Source organism: Haemaphysalis longicornis, unplaced genomic scaffold, assembly GCF_048455015.1.
Source record: "Haemaphysalis longicornis isolate Haplotype H1 unplaced genomic scaffold, Haemaphysalis longicornis Haplotype H1 scaffold_8, whole genome shotgun sequence".
In the NCBI taxonomy this organism is placed as follows: Eukaryota; Metazoa; Arthropoda; class Arachnida; order Ixodida; family Ixodidae; genus Haemaphysalis; species Haemaphysalis longicornis.
Window position 1 is genome coordinate 138,482,300 of NW_027526445.1, and position 12,994 is coordinate 138,495,293.

Below are 12,994 nucleotides of genomic sequence, written 5' to 3' on the forward strand. Positions count from 1 at the left end.
GGTGTCTACCGGGACAGCTAGAACAGATACCGAAAATTTATCACGCCTTGCTCACCGATGAAATCACCTTTAAACTGACACTGATTCTCTCGGAGGGTGGCAGGACACACTTCAACTTGCTGCCGAAATAGTCAATCGGTATGCCCAGGCGTGAGCCTAACATTGTTCACCTTAGAAATCAGAACTTATCGTCGTCAGGAGACGCCTTCTCCGAAATCATGTCGTGGTGATCGCAACGAACGGACACTTTATCCAACCTAGTCATTCAGTCATATTAAGCTTTACCATTCAAGCTAATGCCACAAGCGACCTAGAAATATCCAAACCGCGCAGTGTGACTGATCAGGTTGGGCCCACCGGTGGACATATGCACATTCCTGTGCAACGGGCAACAACTTCGCCCATCAACCCGTCGGCCAGTTCGCGAGTCCACAGGCTCGCGGACGGGCCCATCGATCCCCAGAGGTCACTGCAGGCTCCACACCATTGCTCACCTCTTAAGACATCACTCAATTTTACCGGGCCACCAGAGGAAAATTCTCCTTTCTGGTTACCTGGGTGAGGACGGCTACAGGGCAACACGTGGATCTCCAGACTAGGGTTCCACTCCCGCTGTCGTGTTGATTAAAGCTCTCTCTCTCTCTCTCTCTCTCTCTCTCTCTCTCTCTCTCTCTCTCTCTCTCTCTCTCTCTCTCTCTCTCTCTCTCTCTCTCTCTCTCTCTCTCTCTCTCTCTAACTAAGCAACCGCGGCCGAAGCTCTCTTCGAGAAACGGCAGTACATGTAGCTTTCATTATACTGTCAGGTGTATTCCTGCACGAGTTCCGGTAGCTGTCAAGTGCGCCGTCGCTGTCCGTAATCGTGTACATCGCAAGAGAGTTCCCATACTTCGGATGACCTCTAGGTCGCTGGAATAGGGATAACTTTCTAAACATCTTAGATGATGACGGTTATCAATCAATCAATCAATCAATCAATCAATCAATCAATCAATCAATCAATCAATCAATCAATCAATCAATCAATCAATCAATCAATCAATCAATCAATCAATCAATCAATCAAACAAATAAATAAATAAATAAATAAATAAATAAATAAATAAATTGTTTAATATTCTGTCAGAGACCGGGCTATACGCCTTCTTATTGAAACCCCAATAAAAATCATCAAAAATAAATAGTAATAAGCGAATAAATCAACCGTTTATTAACGTTCCCAGGTGCGGTTAATAGGACATTGTGCAGGCGCACTAACGCGCCAAAAATGAAGATAATCCGAGAGAATATCAAGACATTTAACGTGGGTATAAGCGATAGCCTTTATGTTTATTTTGCGCTATTGGTTCTTCATATGGATCGGCCATCAGCTTCTGACGGTGCTTTGATGGTCACTGGCTAATCCCCTCTACTGTGTACTCAGCTGAATCGGAATTGGTGAATCGGCTTTGAGCTCCTGAGGGGAGATGTCGTCATCACGGGTACGTACCCTTGAATGGCCGGTGTGCGATAATTGTGGGTTGGTGCTTGCCTTTCTTAAATAGCTGTATTATCCCCACCCCTCCTCATCAAGGATTGAAATTTTCAATGAGTATGCCCGCGGCCCATAGTCATCAAGTCCTTCCAGATCCATTAGGAGCAGCAATTAACCGTTATGTTTTCTCTCCAACCCCCGCGCTGTCGTTTCTCTGCCCCGCAGGTGATCCACATCACGCTGCTGTCGCGCCTCGAGGCCCGCAAGAGCCGGGAGGCGGCGTCGGCCGGCGGCGCGGACTCGTCGCTGGCGCAGCGGGATGCCTTCGAGGACCGCACTCAGATGCTGGCCGCCATCCGCCGGAGCGCCGTGCTCGACTCCAGCGGGGAGTTCCACATCGTCAACTTTCTCGCGCGCTCCGACAGCCTGCTGGGTGAGCGCGACTCCGTGCAGCTTCTCGCGCGGTCGCGTGGTCAGCAGCCGATGCTCTTCTTAGCCTTCGCTGTACAGCTGTCGCGAACGTTTGCTCACACAGCACGACGACAGGAGAGGCAAAGCGTGGCAAGTGTGAACAGCCTATAACTTTCTCTCGTATGAGTTTACGCTTCAATTCGATTTCGAGGTATGGCACAAATTGCCTTAGGTGACGGTGATTACAAAGGATATTTCCGAGCGGACATCGAGATGTTTTCCGTGTGCGTTGTAATTCATGAGTATAGCGACGGTCTAAAGGCATGTCACTCGCTTACAGAGTTATTTACTCATTAGCAATCATCTGCGGTTGTTTCGTGGTTATTTGTTCACCGATTGAAGATGTCGCTGCACAATCTTACTTTGAGACCTCCTTCTCCACGAGTTCTTGATGGTCTGTGTATGAATGAATGGGGCGAATAAAATGGACCGAAACCAAGGAATTGTGCTGAGTAACCTCGGCACGGTTATTTTCCTTCAAAACTGGCGGTCCTCTGGAGCAAACGTTTCGCAGGCCTTTGTCCGCCTGTTGTTTGCCAGTGGACCGCCGTGCTGAAAATAAATAAGCTGGCTAATGACAGAACATCTTCCCTGGCTCTTCTTCGCGGCTCCGGGATGGGAGGCGTCTTTAGCTGGAGTTTTTTTTATTCGTGTATGTTGTACGCACCTTAGGCGTGCGGCTGACTGATACCATGGCAGGGATAGACGACAAGTATATATTACAGTCAAGCAGAAGAGCAACTGTAGGTCTTCTGCTGAAGTAAAGTGAGTCTTCTCTACACCGGGGCAAGCCGAATGTACTGCACTACCAATGTTTGACATTTGTAGGACCAACTGTTAGTAATAAGTGGGTATCGCTGTAGCCTGGATTGAAGGGGAAGTGACGTCATACCTGAAGGGGTGGGGCAAAGCCGCAACGGATGGATTAAAACCGTGCGGACCAAACGCGTGCACTGCAAACGAGAAAACTGCGCTAAGAAAACAGCGGAAATGGAGGAGGCGGGGCAGGTGTGGATTTCCCAGTTTTTTAATTCCAGCTGTTGTAGGCCCATTTGTGTAGTCGCAATTTTTATAGACTCCAACTAGCCCGATAAAGACGACGTTCACAGTGTAAGTCTGCTACCACGAGTCTGCAAGTTTTGTGTCGACCGTTCCTGCCCGGATGTTCTGTGGCGAGTCGAGGAAGTTTCCCATCATTGATTTCCCTCACAATGGCGTCTCGCAGGCTCTCGGAACCACGTTCGGCCGGACGTGACGCTGGTGACGCAGAGCACGGCCAACCACCTGCACTATCTAGTCACTCTGAGCGAGCGATGGCGGGGTCCCCTAGCCGTCACCGTGTTCGCTCCGAGGCAACATCTAGTACTCGTCGTCGAAGTGCTCGTGCAGCTCAGAAGATGCGTGCCGCCTCTCAGGTACTGCTTATAGGGTCTCCCTCTTTCCGTGCAACGCGCGGGAGTGGTGGAGTGTGCCTTTCGGATGACCCGAGCTGTGGTTTTGTTGTCGTCGCGATCGGTTAAACACGTGTGACAGATGTTAAAGCTTGTGCACTCTGTCAACAAGAAAGTTGTATTAGAAAAAAAAAAAACTCAACAAAAAACACACGTTCCTGAAGAAAAGGCGGAAAAACTTGTATTGGCGGCAAATTTTGCAATAGTGATGCGACAGTTAGTTTTCTGGGCACCAAGCAAATGGATGAAATGAAAACACCTATATTGGGTGAAACGAAAGTGCCATAATATTAAGTAAATGCACCAAATGAAGGTTCCACCTCCACGCGGCGCTTTCTTCGGAGCGCAGAAGCCCTTCACTCATAAAAATGTTTACCGAGATTTAATAAACTTGTTATGGAGATTGGTCAACAGAATTTTATAAACATTTTAATAGAATATTTTTATCGACTTTCCATTACAAATTGGCCACCCAGTTTCAATTCAGGGTCTATAGAGCCAAGTCAATATGCGTTACCTGTTTTGAATAGAGTTTCTTATGAGTTTCTTGTAGGGTTTTTATAAAAATTTCAATAAGCTTTTTATACGATTGTTACTGAGTGTAGTTGTAACAGCCTATTGCGTGCAAGCCAGGTTTGAACGGAGCTTCTGGCGGGTTTTTATTAAATTTATCTCAACTAGCCTTTTATGAAATTCTTATGGAGTAGAGGCGTAACATCCTCTTGCGTGTGAGCCCAGTTTGAATAGACTTTCTAATGAGTCTTTATTAAATTCATCTCTATTACGTTTCTCTAGATTTCTGATTGAGTATGGTCGTAGCATCCTGTTGACTGTGAGTCAGGTTTGATTATACTTTCTGACGGGTTTTTATTAAATTTATCTAAATTAAATTTCTATAAAATTTTTATTGTGAACAGTCATACCATCATGTTCCATATGAGCAAAGTTTAAATAGAATTTCTGGTGAGTTTTTATTAAATTTGTCTCAATTAGCTTTCTCCAAAACTCTTATTGTGTATTGTCGTAATATCCTGTTGCCTGTGAGTCAGGTTTAAATAGAGTTTCTGGCGAGTTTTAACTGCGGAGCTTTCTATGGGCTCGCAATGTCCGGCGGTGATGTCCGTCACCCCACGCTGCACCGCTCCCAAGTCCTCCCAAGAGAAAGTGGAGGCTGTCCATCGCGCAATCTCCGATCATGCGTCGGGGCACGCGGCGCAATGGCACCCCACTTATATGCACCGATAAACTACCGGACGTCCGTGGGTCAGCTATAGAAACGCCATACAGAGTAACTCAACGTCTTGAAGGCAATAAGGCTTGTTGTGTGTTACTAATAAAAAGTTTATTGCCTGTCTAATGACTACAGTCTACAAATTGGCAGTTCGGTTGACCCTTTAGAAACGCAATACATGAGTCCGTTAAAGCTCAATATATCGAAGGGAATAGAATGCTTATTGCGTTTTTGCAATAAAATGTTTATTGACTTTCTATTGGCCGCAGTTTATGAGATGGAAGTTTTGGCTCACTCTGTATAAATGCAATTTGGAGTGTATTAAAACTCAGTATCTTGAAGGCAATAACATATGGTGGAGTTGGTGCAATAAAAAGTTTATTGACTTCAATTGACTTCTATGAACTATATATAACCTTAATACAAAGTTTATGGAGTTCCGGAAGCCGTTTGTTTTAATGTTAACGGAAAAGTGAATTGGACAGTAGTACAGGTTAATGAAATAAGGTTAGAGTGTTGGTGGGAAAGAGCAGAGAAGAATCTTGGAAGACATACGAACAAAGAGGTGAGACTAGCACAAAAATTCCATAAAGGGTTTTTTTAATGGCAAAATGATAGTACAGTGGCGTTACGACTGAGGTCGCTGCGCAACGCCACCCTGTTGCAGCGGGGAAGCCGCTCAGCACCATCATCAGAAGGAACTGGGTTTTGAGCTCTATGCATTCATTACCGCCATGTGGCCTCTTGTTTCTTGTGCGAGGACGAAACGGGGTTCTCAGCCTTCAGCGTGCTGCCTCGTGTCGCGTGAGTTGGCGCGCAGGAAAACGGTTTCTGGATTTTCAAGCAAACTCGCGCGCTCCGAGTTATGCTGAAACGTAGAACATTTGGCTGTGGTGACGCATAATCTGAGGATTGGACCGCCCGATAATTAGTTTTCAAAACTGGCCACGCGTCTTGTTTAGGCCAGCAAGATTCAGGCTTGCGAGCTGCGCTGCTTGGCAGCTGAACGTTGCCTTCCTTGTGTTGTAACAGAAGACTTTCCGTTTGTGTGTGGGATGGCGTGAGCCCTATAAGGTTCGATGCTGGGTTAGTTGGTCGAGCATATTTAAAGGGGTCAATAGCGCAGCCAAAGACGAAGGACAGGAAGGACGCACACGGACAGAGCGCTCTGCCCGTGTGCGTCCTTCCTGTCCTTCGTCTTTGGCTGCGCTATTCGTGCACCCCCTTCAGGAAAAGTGAGCCCTAATTTGGAAAGGTAAATGGGGAGGTCTTATTAGATGGCAACTATGGAAGCCTCACAGCCGAAGCTTTCTCGTGCTTGTCCGTTCTGAAAACGTCCGTTTAGAGTCCGTTTTATTCTGACGTACTTCCAGTTGTAGGCGTGCTTTAGGTTGCGTTTTGCGCAACTGTTCCTGTAAACACATTGTAAACGACTAAACCTATTTTAAACTATCTTTTATGTGTTTATTGTTCTGCCAACGAGCCAACAACAAGGCGACGAAAAATCGTCTGCTCCGAGAAGCCGCGGCTCATAGCTGCACCGTGCTTGCATGGCGTCACATTTACGTGTTCGCTTGTAGCCAATCAGGGCTTGCTCAAAACGGACACTTTTGAAACGGACACAAAACGGACAACACACGCGAATACCGCCCCTGCATTGTGAGCTAAGTGTCTCTGGCGTCGGTTTGCGGCCGCGGTGTTGACGTGTACCTGCAAAGTTCAAACGTCACATCGCGCGCAAATCACGTGGGCGTTCTTTCCCGTGCCGCAGGTACAACGCTAGTTTCCATCTAGTCTACCCGCTCAACAGCCCCGGGTCGCACCAGCCTCTGGACGTGGCCACGAGCTTACTTCCGGACGATGCTAGCAGCGGCGGCTCGGCCCCTGCCAACACGGGCGCCACGTCGTCGACCCTTCTGGGCGGCTCGTCGTCGTGCGACTCCCTGGCGTCCCGGCTGCAGCGCTCCGTGCCTGGTCCCGACAACTACGACCTGGGCGTCTCGTACCCGGTGAACCTGCTGCGCAACGTGGCCAGGCGCAACGCGCTCACCGAGTTTGTGCTCGTGCTCGACGTGGACTTGTTGCCCAACGACGGGCTGCACGGGCAGTTCGTGGCGTTCGCCAGGGAGAACCGCCTCTTTGTCGAGTCGCACCGGGACGACAAGACCGTCTACGTGGCGCCGGCATTCGAGGTGAGGGGGCGCCCGTCGTTTTGTAATAGCCGTTCGGCGTGCGAACCCTTTGTTTTTTTATTGTTGGTCCCCGGGGTCCCCGGATGGGTCCCCGGATGGAGCTCGCCAAGTGGGTCTCCGGATGGAGCTCGCCGGATGGAGCTTGCCGGATAAAGCTCTCGATCCCGTCCCCAGTTGACACGGTGGTCTTCTGTCATCAACTGAGCCGTTTATTGCAGTACGTACGCGGTCTTGAGAAAGAGTCTTTAGAACCTGTCTGAGTGGCGTACACCGAGCTGCTTGCGAATTTGTTGAGGCGATTGACGAAGAGACATGATAAGCCAAACTTTTAAAAAAGTTCAATAATCATGTGGCGTGAGCAACGTTACGACAGATAACCTTCATTGAAATATTTGGAGGTTCCTATTTAACTTCCGGCGACGATAGTTCGTCGTGGGGTGTTGGAATTGAAAAGTGTAGGCAAGCGCACGACAGCACCTCCGAGGCTCACGAGAGCTCAAGGCTGGCGTCGCTTTGGGCCGCCTCTCTCTCACTGTGAAGGCTGGGGCATGGGAGGAGGAGAGGTAGGGAGAGCAATCACGTGACCGCCTAGTTTGGATCGTCGTCACGCCAGCATCTATCCGACTCAGACAAAGCGGCCGCGCGGAGTAGGCGGGCAGCGCAGTTGCGCTTCCTTCGCAGCTCAACGCAACCTACTGTCTTCGCAGCAAGATACAGCTTGTTACTACCTGCTGCAATATGAGAGGTCACTCCCCACATTAAAGGAATATTTCTTAAAAGAAAACGAACTGAAATATAGCCCGCACTGATCTGTCCGTTGAGTTTGAGGGGATGTCGCTGGCGTCAGTAAAGTAAACGACGGAACCGTGGGAGAATTCGTTTGGAGAGCGCCTGAACACGCAGTGCATGACGAGCAGGGGGACGATCAGGATTCATGTTGCGGGGCAAAGACTCAACCCGTAAATTAACGAAAGTGGTCCAAGGAGGGAGTTCCGGTGGTATGGGGTGTAGTTGCGAAGTGGGGTAGTAAAGTGTATTAAGACTAGCACGACCTTGAGCAGAAGTCTGCAGGAGTTCGAGTTGGGCCTGGCGATGGCACGCGATGCGTTCTTCAAGCGTATTGTATATCCCGAGTTCCAGAAGGGTGGCGCTGGGGGCGTAGGCGGGTACTCCCACAGCGATGCGGTAAAGTGCACTGAGGGAGGCCTCGAGGGACGAGAGCTGAGATGGCAAGGGTTGCAAATACAGACTTGTATACAGTATACAGCACATAACAAAAGCATCAATGATGCGGAGCAGGTGATGTTAGTGTAGTCCAGCTCTTCGGTTGGCGCGCCGGCGGAGGAGATGGGAAAGTTGAGTGATCTGATTGTGGCGTGTCCGCAGAGTCGGTACAGAGCTGCCCGCATAATGTAAGGTGAGGCCGACGATCCGGAGGATGTCAACGTGTGGTATACGGCTGCCAAAAAATTGTACCCGAGAAAGAAAGCGGTCCAGTTCCACCCCGCGCTTGTTACTGACGACGAGCAGAGCGGATTTCGAAGGAGAAATAGAGAGGCCGAAAGATGTGACATCGCCTTGGATGACGTCTCACGCTTGCTGAAGAGTGTCCTCCAGTTGGCCTGGGCTGTCCTTGGTTGACCGGAGCGTGATGTCATCCGCGTATATAGAGTAGGAGAGAAGGGGGATGGCATGTAATGGTGGAGGAAGCGAAGTTAAAGCGATGTTAAAAAGGGTGGGTGGCAAGATGGAGCCTTGAGGGGTACCAGCTGATAGATAAAATGGGGTGGTCGGGAGGGGGGGAGAAATAGAGCCTGGGATAGAGAAAGTTTCAAAAGACTGCGGCGAATGGCTTCGGTTTAGAACGTTTCTGCGAATGGCTTCGCTGAAGGAGCGGGTGAATCATACAGTGGCGCAGTCTCGACTAACTGTTCGTGAGCGCTTGTACACATGGCGATGCGCAGGCGAGCTCTTCAGGCCTTAAAACGACAAGAGGGAGGGTAAGAACAGACACAGGTCTGCTTGATCAGGTCTGCCTTGTATTGAGGCGGTCAGAATACTGGATGCCATGGGCGCCGGCAGGGGGCTGTAAAAAGGGCACTTGCCCCCTCCCCCACCCTCCTTCTCTCCCCCGCCCGCAATGCAACAGGTTCGCCCCCCTGAAGACGAAAACCTGTCGACACTCACGGCGGTGGGTTAGCGAGCGCTGTGTCAGTCTTAGTTTCCTGGCCCATGGCATGCCGGCAATGCGCGGATCTCTTCTGGGTGACTTCAAGGCGTCCGACAGCCTTATATGTCTCATTAGATGGTGACCTTAAATTACTCCGGCGTCGGCATGAACCGTCGACCGCTGCGGGCTGTACCGTGCGCTGGCGCGTGGCTGCAGCCCCGCGGGTTGGGCTCGCAAAGAGTAGTGCGGTACGTCAGGCGTTTGACCCGAGGGCTAGTTAACACGGCTCTGTTAAAGAGATAGCAATGCTACTTATTTATGCGAATCCAAAAAAAAAAAAAAAAAACAGCTAGAAACCGGTGCTTTGCGGATCTGAAGCGACTACGAAGAGGCCGTCGCTGCAGTGCCGGGCCTGCGCGATTGCATAGGGACCGCCCTTGAGTTTTATTTGGCGTACGCGCCTCGCAAAGAGCGGTGGAATGTTTGCAAAAGCCTTGCGGCGACTTGCAGGTCCGCGACGGCGTGCCTTCTCCGCGGGACAAGGCCTCGCTGCTGCAGCGGGTCGAGGCCATGGACGCGCGGCCCTTCTACCTGGAACTGTGTTGGAAGTGCCAGAAGCACACCGACTACGAGGCCTGGCAGCGAGAGCCGCCCGGCGACAAGTTGGCCGTGCTCTTCGAAGTGCTCTGGCGCGACCCCTGGGAGCCGTTCTACTTCGGCCGCAACTCGGCGCCCTTCTACGACGAGCGCTTCCGCCAGTACGGATTCAACCGCATCAGTCAGGTGGGTTGCCTTTGCTGAGCATCCTGTTCTTCGCGGCTGTTCGTAGAGACAATTGTTTCACCGTATGACACGCTCTTGATGGCCGGTGAGCGCGGCGTCTACGCCGTAACGGGCATTGTCGCTGTTAAGGCCCGTTCACACTTGCGACTGGAGCCACCAACAGCGACAAAAGCGATGCAATTTTTACTGCTCTTGTCGCCCAGCATCGCTCTTGTCGTTTGGTCTCCACCACTTTTTTGTTGCTGCGACAAGAGTGGCTTGAGCGATGGGACTATAGAGCGACCAAAATCGCGTCGCTTTTGTCGCTCCAGTGTGAACGGGCCTTCAGTCTGAAATATTTTACAGCTGGCACCGCGCATCGGGGCCTCGGGGCCAGAGCGTTGTCAGCACCTGATGCCGGTTAAATTAAGAAAAGCCAGCGTCGCCGCATCCTTACCTCGAGGCTATGGACGTGCCGATACTACACGTGTGGGCGTTATTCCCGTAAAGGAGAAAAAAGCGATATGGTAGCATCGGTGAAAATTTTTTCCCGTCGGGTCGAAGACGCGTGTCTCCTGGGTTAGTGCCTCTAAATGAGATTTTTGAGTGACTTCAATGAAATGAAGCTTTGTGGTGGGTTTGCGCTACAAAGACGCGGAGAAGCAAGTACACAGGACGAAGCGCTTCGTCCTGTGTACTTGCCTCTCCTCGTCTTTGTAGCGCATTACTTACCGCGAATATATACGAGCATGCCCTACTCGAAGTTCGCGAGATAAGGCTTATTTACTTGACCTTATGATGTACCAGTTGGGGTGCATATTGGGGGAACGGTGGTATAGATTCTAAGTGACGGGTAAACGACTTGCTGTCGAATGTCTCCGGCGTTCGTCACTCCGGCATCATACTTGCATTCTCGTCTTTGGAGGGACGGAAGGAAATACCCGCTTGCATACCCGCTTGTTAGGTGGCGTCACATTGATTTTTCCCAGACATCCCGTGGTGACAACGTCGTGCTTTTCTACTCATGAGGCATATCTTGCTTTCGTATTAATACTAGCGAGACGCTCATCTAAGTTGTTCTTGAGAAGAATACAAGAGGCTTCCTTTTAATCCACCCCTGAAAATGGCTCCCGTCAGGTTGCAAACAAATACGCACTGCATTAAAAAACCCGCCAGTGCGCGCAAAAGACTGTTTAGCATGTTTTGTGCTGCTAAGGTTCCGCCATCACGATCCTGCTTTGTCGATCCATCGGCGTGACCCCACCGAACGCTACAGTTCTTCCATTCCCCGTGTCCTTCCGCTCTGCCCTCCCGCGCTTCCCGCTTCGTCGTCCGAAGGGGGCGCTGCCTTGGCGTGCCCGCTTCGGGCGCCGCACCCCTGATGGATGGGGCAGCAGTGTCCGCAGCACCTGTCGCCGCCGCCACGGCGAAATTCCGGCGGACCGGGCTTGGGCAGCACGGCAGGGCTAACGCCGAGCGGCTGCGGCTGACCTCGGTGGAAAAGGATGACTGCTCTGGCAACGGGGAGGACGGAGGAGGAGAGGTCGACGGTGTCTTTGAGCTTGTAGTAAAGGTCGTAAAGGCGAGCGAAGGAACAGGGGCAGATTTCCGGCTCATCGCAGTTCTTCAAGAAAGATTTAATCTGGAATTACCCGGTGTTAGTAAAGTATTTTCGCACTGATAATACTGAGGGTGGTAGCTCGCTTTTGTCCGCAGTTTGAATTTTGGCTCGTTTCTCTACCAGGTTGTAGATTGTAAGAGTAATTCTTGATAACGGATTACGCAAAACAATTTAGGGTTCTCTAAAGCGTTTTGCCGCCGTTTACATTCGAGTTGACTTCCGGCTGCATAACTTTCCTTCAATGTTCGGCGGTCGGCCTTATGTAAACGAGAAAGCTAAGAAATCGAGGAGCAAGGTGGGAATTTTTGGCGTCTTTTAGTGCTTATCTGCTTAAAGATAGCTAAGTGTACTTCACAACTTTTATGAACATCGCAAATATTTTTTTTGCCATACGCATCTCAACAATAGCTAGCGTTCTTCAGCGCAGCGACTTCACTGAATGGAACGCGACCAGATGGTGTACTGCCATTTTCTTCGTGGTTTGACAGTTTCTTTTCTACTTGAAGGTGTGGCTTACACGTTCAGAGAAGTAAATTGGTTTGTATGGAAGGACGACCCAATGTTAATAAAACAAATACACGACGTCGTTTCACGGGCCAGCTTGTCCGCGGCACCTCTTCCGAGCACTCCTACGTGGGAAGGAACCCACTGGCAGCGAACGCTAAGGCCGTTTTAATTTATCTGCTGAAGGAAACGTAAGGAGTGTTGGCAAGTTTTGTCTACGGGAAAAGTTGCTCTAGACGAACGGCGCGTTTTAAGAACCATCATTAAAGAACACTTCCGATCTCTTTGGCAACCACTACTACACCGACCTTGTGTTACCAAAGGAATGAGGACAGAGGCATCCTTACTGTTTCACATCCGGACCAACTCAGCGCGGTCACCGGCGTGGCTTCATAAGCTGAACGCACGCACGCACGCGTGCACGCGCGCAGTCTTATTTCAACGAGCCCCTCATTTCATATTCTGATTCGCTACATGCATAGCGAGGGCCTCTGTTCTGGCAGTCTTGGTGTCATAGGGGGCTTGAGAGGGTTCAACGCTGGTCGACCACTCTGGACATGTCGTAGACACTCGAGTCACGGCCCGGGGGTTTAAAAAAGGTTCCTGCGTTTTTGCAGCCGCCCCTTTCCATGGGGGCGATTTCCCGTGCAAGCCGGGTGAACATCCCAAGCGTTGTAGTCCCACACTAGGGCCGAGCGCCAGGCCGGGGAGTCGCTTGTACCTATTTTAGCGGTAGGTGCCCGGCGCCACCAAAGAACACGAATTCACATGGTGCCTTCCACAGCCACGATGGACGCTCAACTCGCAACTGCCTGTGGCAGGACATGCCGCCAGACTCTTTCACCCCCGGCAATGGCGCAACGCGGCATGATGGCAGGGGGCCCCGCCAGATGGACAAGGGTCAGGGGCCCCTCGATAGGGTAAAGGCAGCTTTCCAGACGTGGATTCCCCTTTCAAGGGTCCGCACTCGACCAGGGGCTCCTGTACCCATTAAAGAAACCGGTGGGTGTCCGGCGGTACCAGGATTCGAACCCAGTACCTCCCGCATACGAGGCGAGTGCTGTACCTCTGAGCCATCGCTGCGGTTAAAAGTTACGACCCCTTCCACTGGGGCATTTCCC

General features: G+C 50.8%; 1 protein-coding gene across 2 annotated transcripts in view; it reads left to right on the forward strand.

Moving 5' to 3' along the window:
• LOC144149940 (beta-1,4-glucuronyltransferase 1-like) overlaps window positions 1-12,994 on the forward strand; it is a 279,455-nt gene that overhangs the window by 41,190 nt on the left and 225,271 nt on the right. For both annotated transcript variants that reach the window (XM_077681684.1, XM_077681685.1), the window contains exons 3-6: window positions 1,697-1,904; window positions 3,168-3,357; window positions 6,396-6,816; window positions 9,497-9,769. In XM_077681684.1, the coding sequence (XP_077537810.1) occupies window positions 1,697-1,904; window positions 3,168-3,357; window positions 6,396-6,816; window positions 9,497-9,769 (1,092 nt within the window). The remainder of the gene's footprint in view (window positions 1-1,696; window positions 1,905-3,167; window positions 3,358-6,395; window positions 6,817-9,496; window positions 9,770-12,994) is intronic.